This window comes from Pinus tabuliformis, chromosome 1_1, assembly GCF_031772625.1.
Source record: "Pinus tabuliformis cultivar Carrire ecotype Pingquan chromosome 1_1, CPIR1, whole genome shotgun sequence".
NCBI classification, from domain to species: domain Eukaryota; kingdom Viridiplantae; phylum Streptophyta; class Pinopsida; order Pinales; family Pinaceae; genus Pinus; species Pinus tabuliformis.
This window is the reverse complement of record NC_142297.1, coordinates 480,998,449-481,015,348: the sequence shown is the minus strand read 5'-3', so window position 1 is coordinate 481,015,348 and position 16,900 is coordinate 480,998,449. Positions and strand designations below refer to the sequence as shown.

General features: G+C 35.2%; 1 protein-coding gene and 1 non-coding gene across 2 annotated transcripts; one reads left to right on the top strand and one right to left on the bottom strand.

Moving 5' to 3' along the window:
* Nucleotides 1-7,055: 7,055 nt before the first annotated feature.
* On the top strand, nt 7,056-7,538 carry LOC149213846 (uncharacterized). Its single transcript, XM_089389181.1, has one exon. It carries the CDS (start codon nt 7,056-7,058, stop codon nt 7,536-7,538), a length of 483 nt encoding a protein of 160 aa, XP_089245307.1.
* Nucleotides 7,539-13,310: 5,772 nt separating this feature from the next.
* Nucleotides 13,311-13,410, bottom strand: LOC149213845 (U6 spliceosomal RNA). Its single transcript, XR_016251720.1, has one exon. It is a non-coding gene; the product is annotated as a U6 spliceosomal RNA (small nuclear RNA).
* Nucleotides 13,411-16,900: the final 3,490 nt, after the last annotated feature.

The following is a 16,900-nucleotide window of genomic DNA, read 5'->3' as shown; positions in this document are numbered from 1 at the left end:
GCTCTTCTATCTACTGATTTCTCTGTAGTGTCTTTCACATTATATCTTACCTATTACAAACAATGCATGAAGTAGCATGTAATTATTAGACATTACTTGTTTTTCTTAATATTGTATATACAAATAGAACTGGGTATTTAGGCAGGTAAATTAAAAAGATAATATGTATGACGCTTGAGACTATGGAACTTGTCCCAAATTCTATCCATTGATATATACAATTATATATAATTTTTACACCATAAAATATATATATATGTATAAATATATATCTCTTTCATATTGGAAAAAATAAAAAAATAAAAAGTTGTGCCCATGTAGTTCTACATAAATTCAGGATTAAATGGACTTTGTACATGGAAAAGGGCCATCCATTCTCAGATTTCAATTATAATTTTATAAGATTTGTGGCTCAGAAAAGCGATGCATATTTGGTTTTGCAGTTGATTTTCTACGGTTTTTATAAAAAAAAAATACAATCACTATTGATGTTTTTTTTCCAACCAAACTTGAAGACAACTTTATGATATGAGTTACTCTAATTCATGAAGGTAGGATGTTTATTTAATTTATAAAACCATTTTGTAAATATGATAGATTGTTCAGATATATATGAAATAATAGATAAATGTTAATTTGCTCTTTTTCATCAATATTAAATGTAAACTTACTCATGCTTATTTAATGCATTACAGCTTGTAAGTAAATAGAGAGAAGGTGATTTCCAATAGCAATTACAACACAGTCATAATTTTTATTTACTATTTGTGTCACTTCTCATGTGAGAAGAAACAATAGAGGATCCCTCGTTAAGGAAAAACTTCAGTATTGTTTCAAGCCTCAAAGTTAATGAGAGTTCAGTTTCATTTGTTTCACTGTTATAAAAGTTAATGATAGTTTAGTTTCATTTGTTTCACTATTATAAAACACATTGTTGAATATTTACACTATAAATATTTAAATATTACACTTAAATTTTGAAGTTTTTTTTATTAAGTAATAAAGAAAAACTTAAAAATTATTAACAGAAAGGAAAAAATTATAATTAAAAATCATAAATATAAATAAAACATATTAGAATTAAAACACTGTTATGACATACTGTAGGGAAAAAATGTAATTCCTCAACATACATTTAAATTTTGAATTAAAATAAATTTCCACATCAAATTTAAATTTGATAGAGAGAAATTTTGCTTCGATGACTGTCTAGTATTTTTCTTGATAGAAATTCTGGTTTTCTCAAAACTGTATTCTTCGGTGATGAAACTCTGGACCTTCTTTTACCATTCATGTCATTCCTAAACTGTATTCCTCTGGTTTTCTCAAAACAATTGCTGCCATTCATGTCATTCCGACCTAATTACTGTAAATATGGCATACCCTGGTCAAACGCTCTGTTTTATTGTACCCAAGCTAACTGTTTTAAAATATAATTGAAGGGTTCTTAACGTTAAAGAGGGGCGTAGAGATATTTTGAACACCGTGCAAAGGAATCTCATGCGAAGGGTTGAAAACTCGAGCACGAATGTGATGGAGTTTTGGATTTATTAATTTATTTGTTTTGGAAGGGGACAACTTGAAATAATTGATCAATTAATCCTCCCAGGTTCAGAAGGGCAGCCTTTCGCTTTTTCTTTATACTTACAAAAATTGTCAACCAAATAAAAACAGTTTTTAAAAGTATTCACCCTTTTATTAATATGAAAGAGTGGCTCTAACTACATTTTCAATCTGTTCGGCCAATGTGAGAGAGTGGCTGTCACTCCATTTTCAATGTTGTACTCAGCGAAATTCAATGCTTGCGTCATCTTCGTGACGTTAGTTATTGCAAAATGAAAGCTTTTTCAGAGAGAAATGGTCCTTCCCTCTGCCTGGTTTGAAAAATCCTGTGTTCTAATAATATTGATTGGACAAACAGGGGAGTGACTCTGGCCACGTGCATGCATAATTCATACGCTGCGGTCCGGTATTTTTCGTCTTGATATGCTCAATTTTCTGTCGAACAAACTGTGTCTACATTGTTGTCTCACCTAATCCGTTCTTTCTATATATATACGTTGTTTCTTATCAAATTTTCCAGAGTTGTTTCTGAGCAACGAGAAGCTTTCGTTATTTACCTTCCCAAATTTCGTTATTTTTGTCGGTAGATATCAGTGTTACTTTCAGTTGTGCGATTGAAGTTTGAGTAAGCATTTGTATTGGATCCATGTCCTCCAGCAATGGACAAAAGCGAATGTTCGAGTGGAGCCAAGTGCTTCCGCTCAACAATGGCCTTCAGAAAGTGAAACAGATAAAGTGGAGGCCAAAAGCCAACGCCAGCGGACCGGATTAGAGAGTTCTGGAGACGATTTCGAAGAATTTGTGGGTGTGTTAGATAGAATTCACTATATGAAAACCAGGCACGCGGACTGGGATTTTTCGAACTCTAAATCCATGTCAACTGAAGACTTGGGTGTTAAAGTTCTGAAAACTAAATCGCCATGCTACCCTCCTTCGAATGGGAGGACTTCTGTAAATGTGGAGGCAAGCATACATCATGTGCACAAAAGGATATATACAGTCTTCCCAGGAAGGAGAATGGGAGCAGCAGTTGCGAGGAAAAGGGAAAGCAACGTATTAAACCTGCTAACCATCTTGCAACACCTTTTTCAAGGGATGCATATGATAATCTCCCCGCTGAAACTTTCGATCTGAACGTAGAGGCTTCGTCGTGATCTGCAGGGTTTTCCACATTTGCTTGCAGTTTTTCCATTGGGGTCTGCACAGCTGCACCAGTGATGTACGCTGACAAGGATGTTGTATATCACGTACTTTATGTCCATTGCAGGCTTCAATAATTAATGAATGTAGGGATCCAGGCCTTCTGTTTGATCCAGGTAGGACTAAAAAGCAATGTTTGGCCGATATTCTAACAAACCTGTAACAACTTGGTGGTTTGGCTTGCAAATACATTAAAGCTTCTATTTTTCTTAAAACCTTTTGATAACTATATGTTTCTATGTTAGTTTTGCACATGAAAAATACATATAGAGTAGACTTTTTTAGATTCCAAATATAGAGTTTTCAGAAAAAAAAGTATATGTATCGATTACCAGTTTTAAGATTTATTTGTCTTAAGATATATCAGAATTTTAAAATATATCATAAAGCCACATACATTGTGTTTTAAAGTAGCACATTAACACATTGCAATGTGGAGATAGTTAAAGCCACATTGCAGTATTAGAAAATTCCACATTTAGCACTATCAAATTCCACATTGCAGTATTAGAAAATCTTGCAGTGATGATAACCGCTCTGGTCATTGTTTTGATCATCTTGCAGTGCCTTCTTTTTTGAGGGATGATAACCGCCCTGGTCATTGTTTGGATCTGAACGTAGAGGCTTTGTCATGATCCGGAGGACTTGCAGTTTTTCCATCGGGTCAGCATAGCTGCAACAGTGATATACGTTGACAAGGATGTTGTATACGACGTACTTTATGTCCATTGCAGGCTTCCGTTTGATATAACGAGGACTTAAAAAACAATGTTTGGCCTATGTTCTCAATTTAAATTTAAATGTACTTTGTACTCAGATCCATCCACTAGCTTCAAACATATCTTAAATTTCGTGAATAATGGTCCAAATTTCATGAATAATGTTAGGTCTTTTATGAGATTCTGGGATTTGTTCGGAAATATTTGGAACCAAACATTTTCGAGGGCATTGGTAATATTATTGAAAACTTTATGATATTTTGGTAATATTATTGAAAACTTTATGAAAATATCATAGATCATTTAGAAGTAAAATATTATAGATCATTTAGAATTAATAGATATCTAGTACTATTACAAGATCTAGACATAGTTGCTAGATTATGAGCATATGTTTTTCAAATAAATAAATAAATTAAAATTATTTATTTAAAAGTTGGAGGTCCCACCACTACCAATATAACATCAATGAGAAATCAAGTTGGTAAATGGAATCAGAATGAAAGAACACTTTTAAGCTTTTACTCGACAATCTATCATAATCAAGTACCATATAAACCTTAAAACACTTAAATTATTGTCAATGAAAAACTATTATTTAAGAAAATGTTTTAGAAATTATCAAAAGCTCTAACAAATGAAACATAAACAATAACATTAAAGAATCAATAGTTAATTCATATCCCTTATAATAATTTAATCCCTCCTCTCTCATTAAAAATTATAAAAAAATTAATAAAATAAAAAGCAAAACAACAAGAAAACATTATATAACATCCTCCTTAAACAATAAAACAAAAACAAATATGAACATATAAATAAATAATTGATTATTTCATAATTAATCATTTGATAATATTGGAATAAAACTAAAATCATAATTTATTAATTATAATATTATAGTAACATATGAATTTAAATTAAGCATATAGTCCTAATAACTCAAATTAAAACAATTGGAAATTAACACTAGAATTATATATAAAATTATAGCGAATTAACTCACCAAATCTTTAAGGGTTTAAATTTTGTATAAGACATTCCATTTAGGAACCTATTAAGAATTATTAATAAAAATGAAACAAATAAATAGATGTATTAAAAAAAATTGAATAAAACAAATTAATTAATTAATTATACAAACAAATTAAATAATTAAAAAAATTAATAAATATAGTAATTAATTTAATAAATAATAAATAATATAATTAATTAATTAATTAAACAAATAATAATTAATTAAATAAAAATAAAAATCTAAATATTAACAAACTAATCAAATAATGGCCGACCAAATTTCTTATATTATTTTTTCATAACCTATATATATACCCTAAATTATAGCTCATGGATACATCATTAATATCTTTAGAATATCTATTGACACATCCCCTGATGATGGACTCACTTGGTAATCCGAAATGTTGATTCATAAAACTCTATAACAGGTCATTCCTCCTCTATCTAAAATAACATTAAAATCAAACACTTAGATTTCCCTCCTTAAAAAATCTTAAATTCTACCATATTCTTACCCCTTACCTTCTCCATAGATTATCTTTCCCTTTTTCCTCCTCTTTCCCTCGCACTCCTGCATAATTCACAACAAACACTACGTTTAATATTAGAATACTAGTATTAAGATTAATTAAAAATAAAAATTAATACATATTATTAACTTAAAATTAATTAATTATAATATTAATTTGTAACTTTGTATAATAGCATTAATATAGTATTATTATCATTATAATACTATTATGATGTAATTTCAATATCATAATATTTTTAAATTAATATCAATATATCATTAATAATTTTAATCTCATAGTATTTTATATTATTATTTCATAATCTCATAATAACATTAATTTGTATTATTATTATTACATTAATAATAATATATTAACAACGTAATAAAAATATTATGGTTATATATTTTAGCCCCTTCTCCCCTACCCTATTTGGCATTTACATCAACAAGCTAGAAAGCTGTTTAGAGGAAATAGGGTGTGCTGACACGATCTTAGCTGGGATAGTCATCATCCTTCTTCTCTAACGATATTGTTATTCTCGCAAGGTGCCCATCTGGTCTTGATAAGAAACCTAGAATTCTTAAGGATTTCTGCTCTGCCATGGGTATGACTGTTAACACTGACAAAACAAAAGTTATGATTATCATATCCAAGAAGGACACTTACGCTAATTTTATGTATGACAATAGTAACTTGGAGGAAGTATCTTCTTACAAGTACCTAGGAATTGATATTCATCACAAGCTCAACTAGAATTATAGCATTGAGAAAAGGATTAATGGGGGGTGGAAAGCTTATTTTGGTCTTGAAAATAATTGTAAAACAACAAACCTTTTAATGTGGGATAGAAAGAAGTTCCTCTTTGAAACTTTAGTCACTCCTGTTATCTTATATGGATGTGAGGTTTTCAGTTGCAACATCTCTAGAGAATCCTGGAGAAATATTGAGCAAATCCAGAAGCGTTTTATAACGTATAACCTCAAAATTAAAAGCAATACACCCTATCATATTCTCCTTATAGAAGTGGGTCTTTCCCCTATCGAGAGCCTAGCTATGACTAGGATTCTGTTGTACAAGCACAAACTCAATAACATAGGAGACCATAGACTTCCTAACCTAACTTTAAATTCCAGCCAAAACCACCTAAGGCTCAAACGAGGTTGGTATAAGGACACCAGGGCCTAATCAAACCATTGGGAGAACAACAAAAATGTTGCATTTCAAAACATTAATAACATTAAAAATATTGTTACTTCTAAGTTCAAAGAAAAAATGTGGTGTGAGAAAGATTTAGCAGCTAAAAGAAAATTAAGATATTATAAGGAGTTCATCAACCCCACCCTAGAAGATCAAAAGTATCTCTCTGTTTTAACTAGCTCAAAGAAGAAAATTAATAGAGCCAAGATTAGAACGAACTCTCATGAGCTCCATAGTGAAATGAGGCATTGGGCAGTTCCTAAAACACCATGGATGGAAAGGATCTACCATCTCTGTGAGAATATGAACATCGAGGATGAAAATCACTTCCTCTTATAGTGCCCCGGGTACAACCACATTAGATCTCAATTCATAATCTTTGTTGCAATACTGACCTTCCGAGCCTTTTACGATGTCAAAATTATAGTGAGCTCAGGAGGTTTCTCCCCAAGCTTTTTGAGCATAGGAATAAAATCTTTAAAATAATTCATTTCTTTAGGTCTGATAAACCAAAGTTTGGTCTCAGTGGACATCAACCATCAATATCATCATCATTTTTTCTAATTTATTAGAATATTATATTATTTATTTTTCTTCATATTATTATGGTTTTTCTTTAAAGCCCATATTTTTCCCCACATGCACACACAAATATATATATATATATATATATATATATATATATATATATATATATATATATATAATTGTTCTCTTAACATTATTTCTTCAAAATTTTATGTTTTAATGATAAATCCATTTATGAACTTAAAATATAAACATTCATATAAAATAACTTAAGGTCAATAGTTGCCCCTTGAAAATAGTAGGACAGCCAGTGATGGCAGATCTAAATGTACTTCCCCTTGGTTTGTATGATGTGTTGAAAGGTATGGACTGGCTGGAAAGACGCTGGTCCATTATAAATTGTAAAACAAAAACTATCCACTATAGGGATGAGCTCGAAAAGAAGCAGGAGATGCAAGGTATTAAGAGGCCAATGCAGATTCGGCCAATAACCGCTTCCCAGTTGGCAAAATGTATCAGAAAGGGATGTCAGATTTATGCCATCCAAGTGGGTTACACCAATTCAAAAGACAAAACTGCCACATTGGAAAGTATCCCGGTGATACAAGATTTTGCAGATGTGTTTCTGGAGGAGATACTAGGACTGCCACTGAAGAGGGACATAAACTTCACTATCGAATTGGTGCCGGGGGCAGCTTTGGTATCCTGGGCTCCTTATCGAATGAGCACACCAGAATTAACAGAACTGAAAATTGCATCTACAGGAACTGTTGGACAAAAATTACATTCGCCCTAGTGTGTAACCCTAGGGAGCTCCGATACTGTTTGTTAAAAAGAAGGACGGGACCCTTCGTATGTGTATGAACTATCGTTACTTGAATAAGTTGACAATTAAGAATAAATACCCATTACCCTGTATTGATGAACTTTTTGATCAGGTGAAAGGGGCAACAATATTTTCAAAGATTGACTTACGGTCAGGGTATCGCCAAATCAGAATTAAAGAGGAGGACATAACCAAGACTGCTTTTAGAACACAATATGGACACTATGAGTTTGTGGTGTTACCCTTTGGGTTAACCAACACCCCCTCAACCTTGATGTGCTTAATGAACATCATATTTCATCAGTATTTAGACAAGTTTGTGTTAATTTTTATTGACGATATACTGATATATTACCGGAATATGGAGGAACACAAGGAGCACCTCAGATTGGTATTGCAAACTCTCTGAGAACACTAATTATATGCCAAATATAGCAAGTGTGACTTTTTTAAGGAGAAAATACAGTACTTGGGACACATAATCACTAAAGACGGGATTGTTGTGGATCCCGAAAAGATAAGGACCATAATGGAATGGCCCGTGCCAAAGGAAGTGGCAGACATAAGATCTTTCATGGGGCTAGCTGGTTATTACAGGCGGTTCATAGAAGGATTCTCGAGAGTGGCTTACCCTATCACTTCCCTACAGAAAAAAGGAAGAACTTTTAAATGGACCACAGAATGTCAAAAAAGTTTTGAACAACTCAAACATCTGCTCACCACAGCACCTATATTAAGTATAGTTGATCCGGGTAAGGACTATGTGGTGTGTATGGATGCGAGTAAGGAAGGGGTAGGAGGAGTACTGATGCAAGAAGGAAAGGTAATCGCCTATGAGTCTAGGAAATTAAAATAACATGAGCAGAAATATTCAACTTATGATTTGGAGTTGGCAGCTGTTATTCACGCCTTAAAGATGTGTCGTCACTATTTAATGGGTAAAAAATTTCTATTATTAATAGATCATCACAGTTTGACTAATTATTTTAGTCAGCCCACTTTAAATGCTAGACAAGCACAGTGGGTGGATTTTCTAAGTGGTTTTGACTTTGAGATTAAGCATCTGAAAGGAAAGGAGAACTGTGTAGCGGACGCTTTAAGTTGGAAAATACAATGTCTCTATGAGATTTCTTGCAGCGAGGGGCGAAGTACCTTTGATGAAATGATTGAAAAAGCAGCAAAACAGGATGCAAGATATCAACAAATAGGACAGCAAGCTCAAAATTTAACAAGCAAAGAAAATCAGCAAGGATATACTATGGATGTTGATGGCATGCTGTATTATAAAAAGAGGTTGTATGTGCGCAACCAAAATAACATTAAAATCTTGATTCTAGATGAATTTCATAGAATTCATTATGCTGGGCACCCGGGGTATCAGAAGATGATTACTGCACTCCGGAAGGAGTATTGTTGGTCAGGAATGAAGAAAGACGTAGCTAAATACTTAACCTGTTGCTTAGAATGCCAACAAGTTAAAGCGGAACACCAGCATGCTGCTAGGTTATTACATCCACTACCAATCCCGGAGTGGAAGTGGGAAACCATCTCCATGGACTTCATAACAGGATTACCCAAGTCAAAAAGAAACAATGATTCCATCATGGTGGTGGTGGACAAACTAAGCAAATCAACTCATTTTATACCAGTGCAATCTACTTACAGAGTTGTGCAGATTTCCCATATCTTTATGCAAAATATTTTTAGGCTGCATGGGTTACCAAAAACAATAATTTATGACTGAGACGTAAAATTTACATCGGTTTTTGGAGAACCTTGTTTGGGGAATTGGTAACTCATCTGAATTTCAGTACTGCTTATCATCGTCAGACCGACGGTCAAACAGAACAGGTGAACCAGGTTGTGGAAGATATGTTAAGATCATATGTGATGCAGCAACCAACCAAGTGGGAATATTATTTGCACCTAGTCGAATTTGCATACAACAATGGCTATCATACGTCCTTGCAAATGAGCCCGTTTAAAAGTGTTGTACGGACGAAAATGCCGCAGACCCTCAAGATGGGGTGGACCAGAAGACAGGCTGATGTTGGGTCCCGAAATGCTTAAGGAGATGGAAGAAATGGTCAAGAAGGTACGGTCCAATTTAAAGGCAGCCCAAGACAGGAAAAAGAACTTTGCTGACCGAAAGAGGAATTTTAAGGAATACCAAGTAGGTGATCATGTGTATGTGAGAATTTGAGCTAAGAGGAGCATGTTACAATGGAGTGGGAGCGCCAAGCTGGCACCCCGGTTTTGTGGACCTTTTCAGATCTTAGCGAGAGTTGGGCCGGTGGCATACCAGCTCGCTCTGCCAAGTCATATACGGGTCCACAACGTCTTCCATGTATCGGTATTAAAAAAATATGTCTATGACCCTAAGCATGTAATCAACTGGTAGGACATACAGGTAAGAAAGTATCTCTGGTAAACCAATCAGATTGTGGCTAAGAAAGAAGAAAACTGACTTAAAATATTGTGTGTTTCAGGTTGAGCCAGAAGGAGAAATCTTGGTTGAGCCATTGAATATACTCGATCAGAGAGAAGTAACGCTACGGAAACGAGCCATCACCCAGGTTAAAGTGCAATGGCAGCACTTTGGGCCAGATGAGGCCACCTGGGAGGATGAACAACTCATGAGAGAAGCTTATCCAGAATTGTTCATGGTTGGAAAACATCGGGACGATGTTTGATTTTAGGAGGGGGAGATGTAATTTCCCCAAGAAAATGTAAATATCTCATTTTACCGCTGTAAGAACAAACTGAGTATTTAGTGTTATTACCTATTTTGAATTATTGAAAATGAGAAAATGATTTAAGTATCAACTAAACTGGTAACTTCTCGGTAAGGGAAGTTGGAAAAGACAGTTGCTGAAAATACAACCCTAACTACCTCCCCTAACTGAAAAGGCTTCCAAAGAAAAGGAAGTGGGGGGGGGGGAAACTGTGCTATTATGACAGGAAGAAAGGGGGATTGGCTATGTCTGGTGATGACCAGATAGCGATGCACAGAGTGCGAGCAACTTGCTGAGGACTGTAGTCCTACAAGTGAGCTAGGAGGGAGATTCTGGTCCCGAAAGACGAATCTCAAGGACAGGTGGTTGACTAGCAGTGGGAGAACAGAGTTGTTCCCTGTCTTTGGGAGTTTTCCTATCTACGACATTCTAGGTAAGTGGAAACTCCTAGAAAAGACACTCTGTAGCGTAGAACAAAAGGAAAAGAATGGGTTTACTGTGCAAGAAACATTACCAGTAATGTGGTGAATCTGAAGCCTACAATAGAGAAAACACTTTTCTTTACTCATTAAGTATCGAGAAAACAAGCAATAGAGATAAAGTAATTGGAAGTACTCATTTAAATGTTTCTGTTATAATAGTACTTTATCTTCTATTAAATTGAATACTTGGTTGGGACTTAGGAAATTGAAAACCCTCTATTCCAGAACCAGTTGGAATATATATTTCAAAACTAAAAATTATATATAATTGTAAACATTTGTGACCTCGAAAATAACCTAGCCAAATAACCGAAATGCACAGAATGAGGTTATAGCTGAAACATTCATGAATTTGAAATAAGCTAGTGAATAACTAAAAATGCATAGAGGATGTAAAATCGAGACGAATATTCTTCTTAAAAAAAAAAACAAATAGAACCATCTTGACAGAAAAACCGAGAACCTTTATTTTTATTGTTCATGCATAGAACTAAACTACGAACAGGGAATCTAAATTATGTTCCACAAGTGAATATTAGCATGCAAATGAGGTAAGAACCTCATGCAGTGCGAAATACGACCACAGGTTGAACCTCGGAGAACCGCAGGGCGCCGAGGCGACTTATAGAGGTTCCATAAGTGTTTTCTTGTAGCCATACTTGCAAACCCCATAACCCTAGCGACAGTCTCACTAAAAAGTCAGACTGGGCCATACCCACATATGGTCTACCCAACGTAATTCAACTTCAAACCAGATAGACAAGCAAGTCGAGAATTAGTTTTCAAGGAGAACAAAGACGAATTCTATACAGAAAGATAACGTTCAAACAAGTATGCAACCATTCTAAGATTGTATACAACCAGGATCACAAAGATCATTTGCAAAATGACACGATATAAATATAATTACATAAACAAAAAGAAATTCTAGGAATAAAGTAATAGTCGGAATCATGATCTTAACACAAAATCCACATGGTTTGTGACCCCTGAAGGTCGGCCAAGTGGCTCAATAGTTCTTATCACCAGGGCAAAACCCTCCACAGAATAAACTTAACTTAACAAATAAGTACATGATAACAGTCTCTGGAATAAAACCCGAAGTGGAAAACTCTAAAATAAACAATGGAATTCATAGCACACAAATCTTAAACCCTTAAGGGTAATCACCAGAAAGTTGTTAACCTAAACAGAGGAAAAGGGATTAACCCTTATGTTATCAAATTGAAGCTCTATCTTCTGAACCCAGTCATATACCAACGCCAATTTATAACAGGATTGAAAACCCTCATACCCGGTAGAAACCCTTGTAGAGTGTCTCTGCCCAGAATAGCCACGATCGCCATTCGGCAGCAGCTATAGTCTGCGGACTCGCAGCCGAGATTTCCTACAAGAATATACACTGCAAACATGATTAGATTTCATGGTAGCTATATCTCAGGAGAGAAAGACTCAAACGACTGTTAGAAAAATATATAAATAATGGTACAACAACCCTCCTGTTACTAAACTCACCGGGGTATGCTTGTCGGGAGAAATGCCATGACCCGAACCTCTGAAAGGACCTCCTTCTGCAGCTGATTTCTAGAAACGATGACTGAGAAAAGCTCACGACTAGAAGCGGAAAACCAGAGCGGAAGCCAAGGATGCATCAGGAAAGTGGATCATCGATTCAGCGCAAAGGGAGGTGAATGACTTCGAAAACATTCCAGCCGTAGGATCGCCCCTTTGTATATCCACCGTCGATGCATCATGAACCCCAAGGTGATAGTTGTGGCCGGACGGACCTACCCACGCCACGTACCAAGGAACGGAGCAGGCAATTAAATTACAACCAGATAATGAGAACAACAATGCTTCAAAACTATAAACTGATATGTTTAGTGAAACCAGAGGGTCGATTTGCCATGGGTCCGACAATAATAAACATGGAGGATAAATCCATTTGCATGGGAATTAAATGTGACAACACAGGACACACAAACCAAAACGATATGCCGAGAATATCCTTACAGCTGAGTCATGTTGCATTCATTTCTATGGTATGCTCTTAATAAATGTTATGATTAGATATGCCAGTACCACTTTGTAAACATCATAATGGTTATATATTTATGTTTTTACTGTAATGTTTTATGGGAGTTATGACAATATTATATTTATTTATAAAGTATAAAAAAAATTATTTTAAATAATAGTTATTCAGGATTTTTTGTCTTTTCAAATCTTTCATATAAATTTTATATTTTTTATTTATATGAAAAATGTAATTATTGTTGTTGAGTTTTGTTTCCAACAAAATGTGACAAAAATAATTAGTATGACTGATGTTATTTTTAAAGTAGCATGTTTATGTAGGTTATAAAACCAATTTTTTTAATGTAATTAGGATTTTGTTTTTATTTTGTTTTTAATTAATGTGTGGTTTACAAATACTAGTGGTTGTTATGTCCACCTTGTGAATTCTCATTAGAAAGGCGTTTTAACCATGGAACTCAATCAATTGAGCTAACTCTTGGGGCTAATAAATTTTGGACTATTTCTCAAATTGTGTGTGTCATCCTTATGCAGGGTCATGTTTACGGTATCATTCCAATTTTATCTATGTCTCTATGAAGAGAAAGAATGTAATTACAGTTTCTCAAAGTCATGAAATATTGAATAAAAGTTCATTTTCTTTTTTGAATCAACCTTAAATTTGTTAATGTAATTAGGGTTGTTTAAAGCTACATGAAATATTGAATAAACTCTAATTTTCTTTTTTGCATCTATGTTAAATTTCCTATACTTATTTAATGTGTTGCAATCAAGGTGGTTACAACTAGCTTGCATGTGGAGAGAACGTCATTACACAGCCTTGATTCCTACTTACGGTTTCTCTCACTTGTCAAGTGACAAAGGTAGAAATAATATTTCTTCAAAAAGTGGACATGGCTATAATTCTAGCCCAAAAAATAATTTAAGGGAGAAACACGATGGAGGTAATTTGGTCTCTAAGAGGAAGAATTAATTACTATTTACTTCTTCTCTCACTTATCAAGTGACAAAGATAGAAATCATTTTCCTTCAAAAAGTGGACATGGCTATAATTCTAGCCCAAAAAATAATAGTTTAAGGGAGAAACATTATGGAGTTAATTTGATCTCTATGAGGAAGAATTAATGTCTGATTAGAAATACACAAAGAAAAACAAAACATAGTTGGCTAACTAAAGCATTGGACTAAAAATAATTGAATTTTACCTAATTTGTCATTTTTTTTATATGTTCGCATAGACAGGAAAATTCATTAGTGAGATCAACTCTAACCCATCAATTTAATGCCTTAGAAATAAATCTTACTTTCACTATTCTGATCGCCCAAGTAAATGAGAAATTATCTTTGTTTGCCACTTAGAAATTTGAAATCTGATATAACATGGCCAATAGCATATTAGAATTCAAGCATCAACAATGGGGATGTGAGATGAGTATAATGAGTACAACCAATTGCACATCCATCCCAACACATAAATTTGTATTGCAACACCTCTACTTCAGTGGCAAATTTTATAGAAGTTGTTATACTTCTTCATTTCTATAGAAAGATGAAATATCTTCTCAGATTATCGTAATATTATTTTTTGTTGGCAAATGATTTACATTATATTAAGAAAAATGGAATACATAAAGTAAAAATAGAGATGCTTGGAGGGACACAGCCCATAGGCACCACAAAAAGAGGCAAAAGGGAGACCATCTACCGTAAGGAGGGGAAACTAGATAGTCTTCCTAAGAAGAGAAAATTTGGTGCCATTATTACAGTTAAGAGGAAAAAATAAAAAAACAAAAGAGCTAAACATAACATTTGTTGGAGATCTTGTAGCTACTACCACTATATCAACTTTAAGAGGAACAAAAATAAAAACATACCATGTCGAGATGTGGACCTGTTCATGTTGAGCTAGCGCCTTGTGGGTTGGAGGAAGCATGGACTGACTTCTTATGTGCACATTCTCCATTCATTGGAACAACATCACCATCGGTGTTGAAACTAGAAGGGCCTTCTTCTAGTGTTTCTTCCACAATGAAACCACCAAATGGATTAGGATGAGGGGAAGAAGACTTTCACCAACCAGTTGGACGTCCATATATTGGAATAAGGTGCTAAGTGACCCATGAACCGAAGAATTGCACCAAACACTAGTGTAGATGATGGAGGCTGAGGAGGAGTTGAGAGGGACCAAAATTAAAGCAAAGGGACTAGGAGAGGAAGAGGAGGGGAGTTCTAGGGATAATTCAAGACCAAGGTTGAGCGAGAGACGATGAAAGGAGGAATATATGTCGTTGGTATGGGTGTTATCTTCAACTATCATCCTAGAAGCATTGTTGCATTCCCATTCTTGAGCCTTGAGGTGTCAGGCAAAGAGATTGCAGAATGCTCAAAGCTCATTCCCCCCCGCCCCCCCTTTGACCTTCCTCAACTTCCAGACTTGTAAGCTGACACCGAATGTGTTCAGGGATGTCATTCTCAAAAATACCCATGTTGTCTTCCATTGTTGGAGTGGAAAACGAGCGACCTCATCCCCACCCATGACCACCACGACAAACTTGTCCTCTTTCTCGAATCATGGTTTTATGTTGGATGGCGGTGAAATTCACTGGAGGCATCAGGATAACAGGACCCAAGAGAGAAGAGTAAGCGCTAATATAGGGTTGGGTGTGGAGCGAAATGACCAAATAGGTAGGAGGAACATTCCAAAACATAGGCATGGTGAGCAACATATATGCATACAAGGTGGTTTTTAGGAGTGTGCTAAACTAGAGTGTGTGGAGACTCGATAGAGTACAAGAATCAATGGTTGACAGATGCATGGATATATGGTTCGAAGAGGGAGACTGCCAAGTGTAGGGAAGATTCATGCCTGGCTTGAGAAAGTGGTTGGGCAGATGGGAGCACCTAGATCCAATGGAGAAGGTCCTTAGCAACAATGTTCTTGGAGTGAGGGGACTAGGCTTCGATGGTTGGGGAGGATAAGGGTGAGTCCTCGCATTGATCACGCTCTTCTACTCCCTTATTAGCTAAGAAGTTTGATATTGAGTTGGATTTTCATTTGTTGTAGGAGAATATTATGGCCTCTAATTGGGAAAGGAGGGATGCCATTTGTTGTATGCATTGGTGGATATTTTCGTTCCGTTGAGGATTCGTTGAGCTGCAAGAATGATTATTCTTATGTCACCATAAATTATTAAAGGAAAGAAGTGGTGGCATTATCCTATGCTTATACCTTGAATTAGCACCTCCAACTATTGGTATCGTGGCTTATGCATCCCTTGTAGATTCGAAGAATCTCCCCTATGTGATCATGAATGACCCTTCTAATGCCTGCTTCCCTAGGGTTGCCTTTGAAGGCTCCATTGAAGTTGAGATTGCAATGGTTGGAAGGTGGCAACTTCTAGGTATCAGGAGAATGGTCTTTTGTGTTTCTTGTAGGGGGAGTTTCTTGGATCATTGGGAGCTTAAGGCTCCACTAGGAAAGAATTTCTTTTTCTGATTATGGGGCTTGGAAGTCTTTAACATTCCATTTGGCGAGGGGTATGGCTTCCTTAAAGTACTTGTGGAAAAGTTGTCATGTGCTCTTAGAAGGTCTTTCCTTATTGTTAAAGGTTCTTTGATTCCTTTTTTTCCATATTTCCTAGGCTAAGAGGCTCAGAGAGATAGACTAGAGGTTGTTGAGGATGGGATTAAGGAAATAGATTTTTGGCTAGTTCTTGGTAGTTTGGGAGATGATGCCTTCCCCCCAATCATATCTTTGGAAGTTGTGCTCAATATTGCTCCATATGTTGTTAGCATACGTGCAAGAGATAAATAGGTGGTTTATGGTCTCTTGTTGAGATTTGCATAGAAAACACAAGGAAGGACCTTGAAAACCTTTTTTTGGATAAATTATCCCATGTGGGAGTTATATGCTTGATGAGAAGCCAAGTGAAAGTTTAAACTTTGGGCTAGGTTCTCATGTGCTAGAGCTCATTCTAAAAGGGATAAATATCAGAGGATCCTTCTTGGGTTAGGAGGTGATAGGCCCCATTGACCGACAAGCTTCCTACACTGTTGTAGCCACATCAGAGGATATATT

Bases quoted from the DNA above. Each gene is read 5' to 3' on its own strand.
- LOC149213846 (XM_089389181.1), top strand. From the start codon at position 7,056: ATGGCAGATCTAAATGTACTTCCCCTTGGTTTGTATGATGTGTTGAAA.